The sequence below is a fragment of the Mugil cephalus genome, chromosome 10 (assembly GCF_022458985.1).
Source record: "Mugil cephalus isolate CIBA_MC_2020 chromosome 10, CIBA_Mcephalus_1.1, whole genome shotgun sequence".
Taxonomy (NCBI): Eukaryota; Metazoa; Chordata; class Actinopteri; order Mugiliformes; family Mugilidae; genus Mugil; species Mugil cephalus.
The window spans coordinates 12,135,346-12,152,010 of NC_061779.1; the positions used below are offsets into that span (position 1 = coordinate 12,135,346).

General features: G+C 42.3%; 1 protein-coding gene across 10 annotated transcripts in view; it reads left to right on the plus strand.

The window, feature by feature from the left end:
* The window catches only part of shank3a (SH3 and multiple ankyrin repeat domains 3a), a 131,439-nt gene that overhangs the window by 62,393 nt on the left and 52,381 nt on the right, over positions 1-16,665 (plus strand). For 8 of the 10 annotated variants that reach the window (XR_007113519.1, XR_007113518.1, XR_007113520.1 and 5 more), the window contains 6 exons: positions 1,224-1,301; positions 1,617-1,683; positions 2,457-2,686; positions 2,826-2,995; positions 13,370-13,551; positions 13,954-13,977. Coding sequence is in view for 7 of the 10 variants with exons in the window: in XM_047595644.1 (XP_047451600.1) it covers positions 1,224-1,301; positions 1,617-1,683; positions 2,457-2,686; positions 2,826-2,995; positions 13,370-13,551; positions 13,954-13,977 (751 nt within the window). In the remaining 3 variants the exon portion in view is untranslated. The remainder of the gene's footprint in view (positions 1-1,223; positions 1,302-1,616; positions 1,684-2,456; positions 2,687-2,825; positions 2,996-13,369; positions 13,552-13,953; positions 13,978-16,665) is intronic. The other 2 variants (XM_047595645.1, XM_047595647.1) reach the window with 1 other exon arrangement.

Genomic DNA, 16,665 nt, shown 5'->3' on the forward strand with positions numbered 1-16,665 from the left:
CAATAATGTGTGTTGGTGAACTAATAAGGATGTATGTTTTGTTGAAATGTGTCCCTGGCACTAGACTAAATTGAGTGCACATTATTCCATTTTATTGTTATATATTAAATTTATGTGTTATTCGATTTCTTCAGACGCCTTTTATAGTCATTGTCTTTCTATGATGTATTGAACCCTTTAATGCCAACAGTTTTCTTACGGGGCTTGGTTGGCTCATCTGCATGTCTTTTTTTTTTATATATTCTGTATTGAGTAGTTCACAATTACACCTTTTTTTCCCCCACTTTTTTTTGCGTGTATGTAAGAGAATATCCATATATTGTTTTGTGCATAAATGGGCCACCCTCGGGCATAAAAGCCCAAGTGTAGATTCATCGACCACATGTGTCCATGTGAGGGCTGCCGGGCTAACGTCACTCTGTTTTTCTTGTTTTTACTGCACTGTACAACAGCTGCTACACAACTTCTAGGTGGTTTGAGTGAAGTAATTTTTTACAACACACTAAATACACTGTGTTTTTGTACTATAGTTTGGATGGGAGTCGTGTCTTCCTTGTCACCGGTGACTTCGGTAAAGATTTCTATGTTGCAGTTTTCAGAAGAAAAACACGGAACTGGTTTTATTTCCGAAATTAACAAATTCATGCTTAGCCCCAAGGATTTCTCCAAGCTTATTCTTTTTCTTTTTACACTGCCACCTCTCCTAGGGTCATTCTCAAACACTCTTTTAAGCTTGTTTCTTTTTTAGAGGTGATCAAAGAAGTTGCTTGTTGCCTCTGGCAATAACTGTCACACTGCATGGCGCACAAATTATTATGCTCCACTTGATATTTGACACCATATCCAAATTGCATTAAGTTTAGCTTTTTGTTTGTTCTGCTCCCTGGCAGCGAGGGATGTCCGTTTCTTCACCTTCCTGTTGCAGCATTCAGACAAGCACTTGTGATGCAGCCATCAGCAGCTTCACAAGTGTAACACAATGTGTTGTCTTAGTCCTTGCTCGTTTGAATGTACATCTTTACTGATACAAACAGTGTAGCTGAATCAATTTCATACGAACCACTTCTAATTGACAGGGCAATTTGAAGCTTGGTAATGGCATCCTTGAGAACCCCATACGTCACTCTTTGTGTGAGCTTGGCTGTATGTGTTTGTGTGTGTGTTGTTGCGTATTCTAAGTCCAGTGACTAATCAAGCACATTCATCTTTTTGTTGTCATTCAGGATAGCTGTGCACGAGTTCTCCTGTTCCGGGGGGCAAATAAAGAGATAAAGAACTACAACAGCCAGACTGCTTTTCAGGTTTGTGTGGTATCCAGAAACAGTGTATGTTATTGTGTGTATTATACTCATCGACATGTCAGAGCTTAATTAATTGAAATGCTAATTGAAATGTTGATACACTGACTTAAGGTATTGCTACTAAAATCTTTTGCCACATGGTTTTCATTCGCTCTGCTGTACTGTGGTCAGGTGGTCATGTCTAAGAGACTGGGGACGGAAAAATGGGATGTAATTATGTTCATTAATTCTTTTGATTTGTGTATTTTTCTTCCTCATTGTAATTTTGTTACTTACATGTTCGCCCATTTCCCTTCCCTGCACTTTTTCTTTTAGGTGGCTATCATAGCAGGAAACTTTGATTTGGCAGAAATTATTAAGGTCCACAAAGCATCAGATGTTGGTAAGTTGATATCAGTGGGCATACACACCCCCACCCCCACAGAGCGATGCAGGTTTAAACATGAACGCAGACTCGCACAGACATCAGACTGGGGCTGGATTGTGTAGTGGCTCTTAGAAGGTGATCACATTTTGAGGAAATGACGAGGTAGAGGAAATGAATAGGTGGCGGAAATGAAGTAAAGCCGATGGGAATGTAAGGAATCTGGAAAAGGTTTCAGACCATTATTGGTTTCTTGCTGAGTTGAGGGGTTTATCTGTGAAATTACATAAAGGAAAACTCTGCCATCTGGTGTGGACAAGGTGTAATACCACACTCTTCAATCAGCAGAAGTTAAAATAAAATATGAATCAAAGTGTGGAATTTATTACCCCTTCCTTATTACACTAGACATCCATATTATTTTACCCAACCATAGCCCTGAAGACATTGTTATTGTTTCACTGCTATATTAAGAATCCAACGTTCTCATTATTAAATAGTGTTTCTTCTTGTTTTGTATTTGGTTATCTCATGATCAAATATGGCAGTTCCTACTTTTTATCAGCCACTCCATGATCCTTTGAGTTTCTACCCTGGATTAATAAATTCATCTCTAAAGCTTTTGCTTTACCTCCACCTGTGCCACTTGCATGTATCTGATTCTATAAAAGTTTGTTCATATATGTGTAAATACACATCTTCACAGGCTGTGTGATGTTCCCCATGAAAGCATTCTGCGTTCTGTTATAAAATATGCTTTTGGGTCAACATTCGTCTTTTTGTCCTCTAAGTGCCTTTCAGGGAGACCCCCTCCTACACTAACCGTCGACGTGTGATTCCTGGCCCCCTGCCCTCTCCACGCTCCCTGCTGCGTTCCGCGAGTGACAACAACCTGAACGGGGACCACGATCACATTCACGTTCAGGCCCCCCGAGAAGCCCGTGGCCGACAGGGTCACTCCCCTGTCCCCTCGCTGCGCAGCCTGCCGGCTTTTGGGCAACAGCACAGCAGCCTTGGAGAGGTGAGCGGAGATGGGCAAGTGTGTGCGCATGAGGATGTGGGAATTATCAGCGACTGCAGAGGAATGGGGATTAAAAAAAGTTTGTAGTTTAGTTAAAAACAGTTTACATGTGACACTGGTCTTTGTCTGCTTTATGCAGAGTCGTCATGGAGAGATCCCTGACAGCAGTCTACAGAGTACCGGCAGCTCCAGATCCTCCCATTCCCGCTCACCTTCACTACATCACATGCATGAAGATGACAAGCCAATACCCAGACGCTCCCACAGCCACGGCTACCCTCACGGACATGGCCCTCGTGGAAGACTCAGGTCTGTACTTTGAATTCAGTTCAGCACCAGTGACACTCACCTAAAAACATTCATTAGAGAGCTCTTTTCTCTTTTCCTACTCCTAATTTACATCTCTTGCCAGCCTTGGCTGCTTTTCACTTTAAATAGCTAATCTGTGATCGGCCTTGTGACTTTATACCCGCTTTGATATTTAACCCGAATTTCCAAAAAGCATAAAGCACTATGTGATCTGACTGAATCACTTGTTAGTCACCTGGCAGCATTCTGCATCTTATTCCATCTGTTACCGTCTGCTACTGGTGACAAACATGACATAGCATCAGTCAGGGCAGAATCTTGTTTATTTATTCATGCGTCAGTCCCTGGCACACGTGAAAGTTGTTTTACTGCCCTGTGAAGTCACCTCGATCAGACGTAGGCGATGATATGAAAATAAAAATGCATGTTTTTAAAATGGCATCACATTTATAGTGACGGGCTGAAGTGCTGATCTGTATGAGGGCACATGGCATTCGATGCGGCTGCCTGTGCAGCCCAGGTGTTAGGGCATGATTAGGTAGTCAGCCATGAACAAACAGCCCCATTTATGTAACACGCTTTCGTCCTGCTGGGAGGAAAGAGTCAAATAACATACTTGAAATCCGTGTGAGCCTTTGTGTCTCAACATGTACGTGTGGCCATGTGTACATGACTGTGTTCATAGCTGCTTGCACAGGCGGGAGATAGGCAGATGGAAAGGGGCTAATAATGATTGCCATTGGGACCAATTGAAGACTGCCAGTCTGTGAGTGCGTGTGGATGTCAAGTTGTGTGAGAGAGAGAGAGACTGAAAGACAGTGGATACATTCTGAAATTAAAGATATGAGTAATGTCATTGGATGAGCCGCTCAGTTCAAAACAGCTTGTCAGTCGACTGATACATAAATCCACAGATGTAGCGGGGCTGCTGGGTGCTGGAACAAATCTCCCCCCGTGTACACTGAACCATTAGAGCAAACTGCATAGTAAACTGGGTCTCCGATCATATCTCGAAGCGAAAGATTAAACTGGTTTACTGAGACTTGGTTTGCTAAGGTTTTTATTGTGATCATATGTCAGCGCAACATCGCAGACGCTGCACACTATATGTGAATGTATGTGTGTTTGTGTGCAACAGTCTAATGGCTGATGGGAATTGCATCACAGACACTGCTCCAGCTCTACTCATCTAATACTCTCCTGTCACTTTACTCCATCCATCAAAGATACTCTCTCTCCCGCTCTTGCACACATTTTTAACTTTCGTTCTGTCGCTATTAAACATTTGCACACACATACACATTCTTTATTAAAGCACATAAAATCCATGTACACATCACATCAGAGATCTAAAGCTTAGGAGCTTAACATATTTGCATACGTCTTCCAGTATCAAATAGTATATAGTAGTATAGTATTCATTTGTGTAGTATATCGTATCAGGAATTATTTTAATTCATTAATAAAAGTGGCAGCGTATTATTTAACTCACCTTTCTGATTTTTATGTTATGTTCTCAAGTACACCTTCCTCCTGCTATATCTGCTACTGCACTGGCATCAAAATGTGTCCACATGCGCAGCTTCATTGAGCTATACTCAAAATTCGCTTTTTGAATGGTCCTTGTCCCAGTTTACATGCAGTGGAGAAATTCGAATAACTGATGGGACCATGTCCTCCTCCTCTACACTAGGTGGCAATATGTGTCTTTTCAGCAGGTTAATACAGCCCCCTTTCCGGAGTAGGTACCATATTTTTCACGATATGTTTGGAAGAGATTGCGCGATTAAGTTTTTTATTTATCATTTTTAATTATGCACAAAAAAATAAAAATATAATGACAGCACATTATTCATTAAAAAAAGTAATAAAATGTCAAAATAATTCGAGTTCAATCCATTCATTTGTATATTAGGCACTAAGGGATTTAAGAAGAAGCTTCCACTTCTTCCTGTTGTCCAATCAATTATAAGACACAACGTCAGTACCCCTACATTGTGATGTCATCTGGAAGCGCTGGACACTCAAGGCGAGCACATCTGGTACCAACACTGGTTGACCTAATACGTCATATAATAAACAAGAGTCATTCATGGGGCAGACCAGCATTTCAAACAAGATGGATAATAATACAGCTTTTTTAATCTCGTAGGTAATGTGCGTGCTACTTCTGGTGCAGATAAAATGTGCTATCCCTCAGGTGGTTCCTCTGACGACTCTGTTTACCTTCTTCTTCTGCGACTGGCTTTATTGGATGTTTTTGTTCTGGGGTCATACACCAGCGCAGTGGTTGTGGAGCATGCACACGCGTTGTCCAGCTAAAGTACGATTAATTGAATAAGGAGATCTAAGGTTTAGTTAAAGTCGGATTAAGGCAGCAATTAGTTTTTTTCACGTGTATGTAAATGTACTGACCGACTGAGACACACATCTTGCTTTGTCAGTGTGCTCATGGTGAACAAAGTTGATTACACTCAGAAAAAGAGAGGGCAAAAGATGGAAGGGGAAAAAAGAAAATGAAGGCAGGTTTATTTTGTCAGGTTTTGGCAGGTTTTATTTTTACTGTGGACTGACCAAAAGGACTTTCGGTAGAAAGAAAGTTGAGACCTTGTTATTTAATTTGCGTTACCTTTACACTGTGTATTAAAGTGAGGAAAATTTATAAAAAGTCCCAAATGAGCAGCTGGTCTCCATGGCCAGAACCTGCACCCAAGTGAGACTGATGCTGTCCTTGAATATTTTTTTCTGTTATATTTCTCCCTCCCTCTCTCTGTTTCCTCGCTCTGACCTTCTGTTTATGCCCATGGTAACTCTAGAGGCATTATGGGTGCCAGGGGAGTGTGAAATTAGCTTGGCCGGTCAACAGCCCGCCCATCAGCAGACTCCAGCAAGTTCCTGTGGAACTCGCCATCGCCTCGTCCTCGTCCTCGTCAGAAGTGTGCACTGCTGCCAGCGCCCCGTAGCTTGGCCAGCCTTCAGCAGAAAGTTTAGATGGAGACAATAAAGAGGATACAGATAGATAAGACAGGCTTATTTATCTAAACAACAGATCTTAGGAGGTCAGAAGTGTGGGTATAACAGTCTCCCTCAGCTGGCTCACTAGACAGTATCATAAAGAGTGATGCTAAGTTTTAATACGATAAAATGGCAGGATTTTATCTGAACAAAGATAGTATTCATGAGAGGTTAATTGGCTACTTACCATTGATGTGTTGTCGATACAAAGAGATAATTAAAACAACAAGGGGGCATTGTCTTGCCAGTGTCAGAAATTGTAAATTTTAACGCTTATGCGTCTTTTAGACTAACTGTTTCTGCATTTTATGAGTGAATGAGGGTATATTATTTTGCTGAGCACAACATACACCTTTAGCCAAGTTTCTTTCCAGTTGTATTTGGGAAATGGATGTTTTACCAGTCTGCTGTATATCAGGTGAAAACATTTACGATAGCCGCAACCTTGTGAAAGTCAACCTGTATTATAACCACTTGTGTTATGTAGAAGGGCTAAATTCCAACAGAAGGGTGTCCTGTTCTATTTACCTTTCAATTCAGTGTTTGTATGTCTCCTTCTTGCCTATTTTTTGACCCCTATTCCTCCTTTCTTTGCATTAGTCACACCGGTGGCTATTGGTGGGAAGATTATCCACGGTGTCTTAACACTGCCACAGGGCCGGAGCACATGGAGAAGGGAGACACAGGGAATGAGTAGACAGAGAGTTTAGCCTTTTCTGTCCTACCTGTGGAGACTGTGGAACTGTGGTATTGATCTTGAATAGTGATTTGTTTGACCATTTATCCTCTGGCTTTACTTAAAACACTAATGCTGCTTTTGCTGACATTAAATCAGCCACATGATATTTTAATCTGACGCGTATTGTTAAAATAAAGGCAACAAACAGCCCAACTCTTATGCAACTTAACAATACATTAGTGATGTGTCACATATGTCTTCACTTTGCCACTGTTTTATGACACAATAACACATTTGCATTGATGGGCTGTAATACAGCACAAAGCCAAAATGCCTGAGGTGCTGTTTTGAGGCCAAGTTAATTATACCAAACTTTCTGTCTGGAAATTACATACTGACAATTAATTGTTGGTATGCAGTTTTCCAGAAGATGCCTATTAGCATCAAGTGGAACTTTATCTTCACTGTGTCACTGTGTCATGTTCAACTGACATGTTGTTATGTCAGTTGAAATTAAGATTGTGAAAATGTGTAAATTTTTCTATATTTGATTGTTGAAAAAGAATCAGGTAATGTAGATTTTTACTAGAGCCTTGTCTTCATTTATTGTCTTCAACAAATAAAGCCAATAATTCAATTTGTGACAGCCATAAATGATAAACACACATCCAAAAAAATGTCTCAAGCATCTTCTACCTCATCTTCGTTCTGGTACAAGTCGCAGTGGTGGCAGTTTGGTAATCATATGCGCCTTGATGTTCTCCTTACCAGCCACATCCTCCAGATCTTCCTGAGAGATTCCACAGCATTCCCACACCAGATTGGATATGTAATCCCTCAAGCATGTCTGCCTTGGGGTCCCCTTCAGTTTGATGTGCCTATGAGGTTTCACACCAAGCTCCTTCTGCATATCTTAGTCCTTCACCTTGTCCCTGAGGGTGAGCCCAAAAACCTGTGAAGGAAACTAATTTTGCCTTCTTGCTTTTTTTGTCAGTTCCCAGAGCTCATGACCACAGATGATGAAGGAGGTGTTGAAATGTGGATCAAAAGAGAACCTCACTTTCAGGTCACTTTTCACCGTGACAGTCCACACGTACAGCTACAGCGTATCATTACCACGTTGATAAGGACTGTCAATCTAGACCCCTGGTACACCTTGCTAGTAGGTTGGATGCCCTTTTGCCTTTAGAACTGCCTTAAATCTTCGTGGCATACTTTCAACAAGGTGTTGGAAACATTCCTCAGAGATTTCGGTCCATATTGACATGATAGCATCACGCATTTGCTGCAGATTTGTCAGCTGCACATCTCTGATGCGAATCTCCCGTTCCACCACATCCCAAAGGTGCTCTACTGGATTGAGATCTGGTGATTTAAACCATGCTCAATTTGTACTGGGACCCATGGTGCACCAAGAAAATATCCCCCACACCATTACACCACCACCACCGGCCTGAACCGTTATTACAAGTCGGGATGGTTCCATGCTTTCATGTTGTGTATGCCAAATTCTGACCCGTCGCAGACCAGGCAACGTTTTTCCAATCTTCTATTGTCCAATATTGGTCACTCTGTGTGAACTATAGTCTCAGATTCCTGTTCTCAGCTGACAGGAGTGGTACCCAGTGGGGTCTTCTGCTGCTGTATCCCATGTTCTTCAGGGTTCGACGTGTTGTGTGTTCAAAGACGATATTCTGCATTACTTGGTTGTAACAAGTGTTTTTTTGAGTTACTGTTGCCTTTCTATCATCTCCAACCAGTCTGCCCATTCTCTTCTGACCTCTCACATCAACAAGGCATTTTCATCCACACAACTGCTGCTCACTGGATATTTTCTCTTTTTTGGACCATTCTCTGTAAACCCTAGAGATGGTTGTGTGTAAAAATCCCAGTAGATCAGCAGTTTGTGAAATACTCAGACCAGCCCATCTGGCACCAACAACCATACCATGTTCAAATTCACTTAAATCCCCTTCCTACCCCCATGCTCAGTTTGAACTTCAGCTGCCTAGATGCATTGAATTGCAGCCATGTGATTGGCTGATTAGCTATTTGTGTTAAGAAGCAATTGAAAAGGTGTACCTAATAGAAGTATTTTGTCTCATAGGGTCACTTGGGAGCAAGGCCACAATTCTTTCTTTTCAGTTGTGAATGGATTGTTTATGACTCTCTAGTAGCTGTATTCAAGGACTGACATGGCTCAGAATAGGGCTTTAACTTTCCATATTCCCTCTGCACACCCAAAAGAACACCCTATGGGACCTTGTCAGTAAACACCTTGAAATTGTTTACAGCTGGAGCAACTTCAAACACCTTATCACACACCTGTAGAGATTGGCCCAACTGCCCAACATAAAGACAAGGGCTCTACACAGTTTCTAAGCCTTGCAGCTGTAGCTTGATCAGTAGAAAGCCCCAGCAGAGAACAGATTCTTGGCATCATGAAAATGTGAAGTGGTAATATTTAGTGTGCTGCTAGCGTATTGAGCCAAGTGGTTCGTTTAGTCGATTTCCTCCCCCATCGCAAATTGAGCAGCAGTTTGACCCTTTCTTCTAATTTAGCTTAATGGTAAAGTCTCTGCAGAACATAAGCTGTCTATGTACAAACAGATTTGGTGTTCAAGACCTCAATATGTTCTGCCCAATGAGCAGAGCCTACATTCTGCTTCCACCTTGATAGCCATAAACACGCCCACATTGGGCAAGAAAGAATGAGAGAGCATTTATTCATTCATGTGCAACAAAGCAAGGACAAACTGATGATCATTAGGATGCAAAGTGTGATGCTGATTATGACTGTGTTTATAATGAGTTCATCTCACCTTAGAGAGCTGGGCTATTTGAGGAAAAAGCCATTTACCTGAGTAGACAATGCAGTCATGTGAGAAAGTGCTGCGCCGAAGGAGCTTTGTTCGATAGCATCTGTGAAAGTGGCATTGAATGACATTTGCTGTTGCATCTTTGGAGTTATGTAGGCATTTCACAATAAAAGCCAAAGTGAAGCAGCTAGTCTTATTATCAAGCTATTCAAATGTTAACCTGTTTTAGTGGGCTCATTAGTCCTAATTAAGCATCTGATAGTCGGCACACAAGCATTTGCTCTTGAAGGCACTTCATTAGTAGTCGGTTGCTTTGTGCAGCCTAAATATTAGATACATTATACATCTACGCGGCTTTTATGTTGATGTTTTTATTTCATTCTGACTCTTCTTTTTAATTCTCATACAATATTTATAATAGGGAAAAGTGTACAGTACATTTCCATCTTATTTTTTTTTAGTAACCCTTTACTTTGATTGTTATAATACTACCAGGAATCAATGTCACACTCACTGGTGAGTCAATGTAATCACATTTGATAGTTGCAGTGCACCTTTTTTTCAGTGAGATAACAATAAATATAAATAACAATCAGGGCATGTATTTTAAGGTAAATATTTCCTACTCTTATAGGGATCAAACTTCATAGGATTGACTTATCAAGGTATTTGTTGGCCATATTTTCTTTTCTTTTATTGACAGTTGCCATCGTTACACAGGCAGGGCTGGTGTCCTAGGAAACGATGGAGCTTTTGTAATAGACTGCATTAGAAGTTTGTGTGTATGTGTGCACAAACTTGTGCATGCGTGTGTGTGTGTGTGTAATGGATCCTACATCTGTATCTTGTTGAAGCCACTCTTAATGAGGCACAGTGAAAGAGAAAAGGATACAGTGAAACAAAATAGGCAGCACCACAACTTTGCATATAAGAACGGCTAATTATATCATCCTTTAAATTCATCACGGGAGGGACATGTTTACACTTGAAACACATCGCATTTCTTATTTATGAGGAAAAAAGAATGAACATCCTGCTGGAGTAAAACTGATATATCGATTACTTTCAACGCAATTCTCCATCCGATATCCAGCAGTAAAGTGTTAACAGCATTTAACCTTTTCAAATATACATCCAACACTGGAGAAATTCAAGTACGCTCTTCGACATGTCTCTCTTGAGAGCAGATAAGCAAGAAATCCATTTTTAAAAAAAAAATAAAAATTTGGTCACTATAACAACAAAGAAGAAGACTCTCCTCTCTGCTTTCATTTGGTCTAATTTCAAAGTGACCTTAAGATGCTCACTGGTACACTCCTCCAGTGAGCTGTTAAAGTGTGTTGCAGCCAGAATAGCATGAAAACAAAAATGTGGAGACAACAATACAGTCTTTGCAGTAGTAACTTGGTCAATATTAAGAAACGCATCCAAAAGAAATAATTTTTCTAGTGAGATTCTCTATAATCTGATATTAGAATTTTAAAGCAAGCAGTAAATATATAAATAAAAAGGATCAAATATATTCACTTTTTTCTAATTATAGAACTATGAAATTAATTTTGAATTTCTGACTCTGTGGTGATTAAAATCTCATTCAAAATTTTCAACTAAGCAACAGCAAAAACAAGTCAGTTAAAGGCATGAAAGGAGTAGGAACCAGGTCCACCCTCCCCTCTGTCTGATAACATGTGTCTACCCTGCTATCATCTGCTCAATTTCACGGAGCAGCTGGGGTCAGGCTGTGTACACAACCTCACCGTAATTGTATTGGGTGGTAGAGGTCTAACGGTGAAGGAGGCAGAGTCTCTGCAATGTATATCCTTTAAGAGATCCGTGTTACATCTGTGTCATTCTGACACAGACTCGTCTCTCCGCCTCTTCAACCCTCCCACACCTCCTCTATGTACGCCGCCGATGTTCAGAGTCAGGGCTCCGATATTAACATGCGGCAGCCATCTCAGCTCCTCAGTCCCCGCAGTAATTGGAAAGCCGTCAACAAGCCGTTGTTTCGATAGTGAGGGGGACAGAAAAGGAGAGGCTGGGGGGGAGATGAGGAAGGAAAAGCAATAGAGAGTTGGAGCCACGGAGAGACAAATAAGGCTTGAGATGAGGGAAGGGGTAGACAGAAGGATTGAGAAAGAGGGAGAAAGGGCACAGTCCTGTGAATAAAAGAATGAAGGCTACAAAGTGACCAATACAGTGTATTAAGGGACAATTGTTAAAAGAGGCAAAGCAAATGAAAGGCAGGTGGAGAGAGATGAATGGGTTCGGATGTTTCAAGTCTTTGAAGTAAATGTCGCGGAGAATCTCTGTTCAAGGCAAAATCCATTGTTATTACTGAGAATGAACAGTGCACTGCGTTATTTGCAGTATTTGCGATAGTATCAGGTAAATATGAGCATAAATACTAATTTCTGTTAAATTTAACAAGCGCTCTGTGTGTTTTTGACGTACTTTATGTTGAAAGAAACGTTGGAGGGAGAGCTTTGACAACGCAAGTGGCAGAGTGACGCTGAATGCTACCAGTGGTGGCAATGTAGTGATGAATGAAGACTAGGCGGAGCTCTGCTGCTGTACTAGAATTCAGAGAGAGTGAGTGAGAGAGAGAGAGAGAAGGGAAGAGAGAGAATGAAGATGCAGTGCGAAGAAATGTTGAGGAGAGGGATAAGAGGGTGAAATGCAAGAGAGGGAGAGAGAGAGAGAGAGAGAAGGAGGGGATTCGAGGCAAGGGGAAAGAGGGAGGAGCAACAATTAAACCAAATGGGCTGGAGCTTTTTGCCCCCAGCCCTACTGCACACAAGCACACACACGCACACATACACATCCTCACACAGCCTGCCTCGGGGAGCCATGGCGCATGCACGCTCTCGGGCAGACAGGCAGAAGGAGATCAATCGTGCTATGGGACCAGTTTGTGTGTGTGTGTGTGTGTGTCAGCGATGTGTTAGCGACATGCTGGTGGTGGCGTATGCCACACTAGTGGAGGTGCAATGTTAGGAGGAGTGGAGGGGGCTGTCTGTGTATGTGCCTTTGCGCACAGCTAGAATGCACATAGAGGGCTTGTGGTGTGTGAGTGTGAGCGAACCGTCAAAGGGGAGGGGAGCCACGGAGCGCAGCAGCAGCAGCAGCAGCAGCAGCAGCAGCAGCAGCAGCATTGCCAGGGTGTGTGTGAGTGTGTGTGAGCGAGCGTGTATGTGTGAGGGGTGGAGGGGAGAGGAGAGGCAGACACGGCGGGACTCCCGGGAGAGGGAGCGGGAGTTGGGGAGCAGACCCAGCCTCTCTCCTCCACAGCAGGAGAACCAGGACCCAAGGACGAGGCAAGATCTGTAGCCACAGCCTGGAGCATCTGGAACTGGGGACGCGCGGGGGGATCGCTGTCCCCTCTCTGAAGGGGACTTCTGCTGGAGCACCAAACTCAGGATGTGTTTGAGTGAGGGGGGCATCCAGACAGCTCTGACAAACCCCCACAGAAAAGGAAACAGTGCAGTTCCTCTTACCGTTACATATTTCTGCTTCTACCTCGATTAGGATGCGAGGGAGAGGGGAGAGATAGGAGAGGGTGAAAGAACGCCAGAAGGATATTATCATTGCTATTAAGGAAGGAAGAGAAGGATTAAGAAGAAGGAGGGGAGAGAGGGGTTGGGAGGAGTGCACTCTCCTCTCATGACTCTCCCAAGGATCACTTGACTATTGGCGGTTGATTGACAGGCACCGGGGCTTGTTTATGAATCCCTCCCTGGCGACCATAACTACCAGGGGGTGTCACCAGGTTGCTGTCCCGCTGACGACCATGTCGGTGACCACGGGCTTCAGTTACCAGCTCCCTGGAATCACCACAGTAACATATGTGTTTGTTTACAGCCCCGGCTCAGTGCAGCGAGACCCAAGCCCGCCTCATCACACCCCTCCAGCACTGACAGGCCCCCGCGGGCCCAAACGGAAACTCTACAGTGCTGTCCCAGGACGTACTTTTATAGTGGTCAAGCCCTACACGCCACAGGGGGAGGGAGAGATCCAACTTAACCGTGGAGAACGGGTCAAAGGTAGGGTCTCTACTATCATTTGTGTTACTGTATGATTTTTTTTTAAAAAAAATTCACTCACTCTCTCTATCTACTGTTGTAACTGCTAATACTTGACACAACAATTCTGTATTTTGTAGCATGTCAGCAACTTTTCATCCTCACCACTTGTGACAACAGCATTCCTGTGCTTTCATTATTCTCAGATACAAAACACAGCATTACATCAGTACTTACTGGCTCCAAAGCACTACTCTCAACCTGGAGGTCATTTCAGTGATCTCGCCAGAGCTTGCCATTGCATATTGTCATTTCATTAACCTTTTTAAATGTGTTGTTTTCTGCTCTACATCGTGGTGCAGGGGCTTTGCTTTCATGTGTTTGTGTGTGTGTGCTCTTGTCCCCATCCATGCTTCACTCAAGACTATGACTGTAATGACGTAGAAGGTAAACTCCATAATATTCTTCTCTCCCTGTACCTCTCCTACGCACCTCAGTGTGTCAACCCTACACCTACAAAGAATCAATTAGTTCTTGGCCCTGTTTGAATCCACTTGAGATATGTGTACGATCTCAGAATGAATCTGATTACTTCAAGGAGAGGGCATGCAAATGCAAACGGGTCCCTTGTGCTTTTGGTTGTTGGTATGCATACGTATACTGTGTTCTTCCTCCTCTCTGAGAGTGCTTCCCCCTGAACGCACACCTGCTTTTCTCCCTCCTCTTATCACCTGTCCACAGACACCCAGCTCCACATTGACCTCACTCTCCACATCCTGCCACTTCACATACATCACCGTGGATCAAACCCACATTAGCTTAATGGAAACAGTTCCCTCATGTCCTTAGAAAGGCCAGAGAGGGGAAGTGTGGGGGGGGGGGGGGGTGCACTCATGTTGAGACCTCTTATGTTCCTTTCAGATCTACAGAGGCACAGGAAGTACAGATTAAGGGTCAATTTGGAATTTCAATTTGGACTTTGTGTAAACAACCATAACACACAGGCACACACGCCTATCTCCTATTTCCTGATTCTCAAAAATACACAAAAAACGCACTGATTCTAGTCTATAATCCACCAACCAGACCCCTCCTGTCTGTCTCGATACATGCTGAAAACTTATCTTTGAAATGTTTATCAACCTCTTCTTCATTGTATTGTGTCTGTTTTATGGAAACGTTGCTGTCACTTACACAAGAATCGCCAAAACAGACGACGAACAATTAAGATGAAACTGTTCAGACTCCTGTTTCCGCTGAAGAAAGCTGACTGATCTGGCTTTATGTGGAACTGTGATGCATACCGATGTTAACACAAATGTTATCGTAAATGTGATGACTCGACAGCAGCCTCCCAACTGCTGAATGGATCTGCTGTCACTGGTTTTTCTGTTGGTGCAACTGAATCTATAACCCGCCACTAACGTGAACGCTCAGTGTTTTTGCCATTCTTTCATGTCGGCCATGCAGGAAACAAGCTTACGGTGGCATGGCTGCCAGCACCATGGCAAAGCCAAGTAAACCATCTGGCTCTGTTATGCAACACTGACCATCGTAGCCACGACTGGGTTGCATTGCGACAGCTTCTGCAGTTGTGGAATATATATTGTGAACTCATGTGGTTGTTGAACAGCTTGATGGCTAACTAGTGTGTGTTCTATTCTATTTAAAAGGCTTGTTTTGGTAACCAAATTCTTTTTTTTTGTTTGTGCATTTTACTACATTGACCTGGTAGAGTATTACTAGACTTCCTTATGCAGAGATAAGCTTTCTTTAGGCATGGATGACCCTTGGTTTTATACATAATGCATTTAATCTAATATGCATTCATAAATGTGTGAGTTGCTTATAGTAATAAGGGTCTTTCTTTCAGACAAAAAAGCATGAGACCAGCAAAAGAGGAGAAAGTGTAGGATATATTTCATCTCTTCTTCCGTCACTCTCTTGATTATGGCGACAAACTAATCAAAACATCTGCACCCTCAGGGATCTTGATTAGCTCCAAGTCAAGATTAGTTTGTCTGTGCTTATGTGAATTTTGTATATGAACTAAAAATCAGCAGCATTATTGGTGCCCTGAAGCACGCTATGTTACAGCTTCCGACTGGAAACATGTTGATGATTCAGTTATAGTTATTAGCCTGCCACCCCCAACTCCCCGAACACACACGACTGCTTACACATTCATCTCTGTCTTCCGGTTGATGTCCACTTATTAATCACCAGATATACCAGAGGAACATCTCTATGACGAGATCAGACTGGGTAAATGTCATTAAGTGATTTGTGTGTTTGTGAGTCTGTGTGTGACTTGAGGTAGCATTAGTTTTACTTGATTAGCTCGTCTTTTAGTTGGACACATTGGTGGCCTGCTTAGACGTGGAACATTGTATGTTGTACATACAATATGTATGAGTCGTATTGTAGTTCTCAGCATTATACTGGAGTATGTTCCCAGTCAAGTGTGTTTCTACCATCTATTTCTTTTTCTTTTTTTCTACTTTTACTTGTAGTGGCGGATGACTGTCTGGACTCAGATGGTAAATACAGAAGATTGTTTTAGTGACACTTCCCATAGTATTAATCCCACAGATGAAAAACGGATGCTAGACTGTCACATCACTTAACTAATCCAATACAGTTTATCTAAACATGAATGATAGTGTGATTTATTTATTTATTTATTTATTTGCTCACTGCCAGATATCCATCACAAATCATGTGGAATAAGTTTCACAATTTGATAAAAGCCAGCACTTTAACCTGCCTCATTTTGCAGCCGAGGAGAGCTTTTAAATTCTTTCGTTTTAGGTAGTGAAGGGTCTTCCTCAATTATTTATTGGTTTTGTACAGCATGACTGGTTTCTGGCACTGTGCTAAAATTCTCAACTCTGTGATTTGTCCTGTTAGTTGCTGCTGGAGTAACATAAAATAGGAGTAAGTGCAATGGTGGGATAGTCTTGGGAATTTAACTGTAGACAGTCACTGTGTAGTACAGTACACTAGTACTGTGATTGTATTCCTTTGTATACGCATATCATTAGTAGTGCTGAAGTGACATTTTATTAATACAAGTAACTGCCCTATAGCTGACAGTCCATACACTGAGGACGCTGATGAGTCTGGTTATGACGT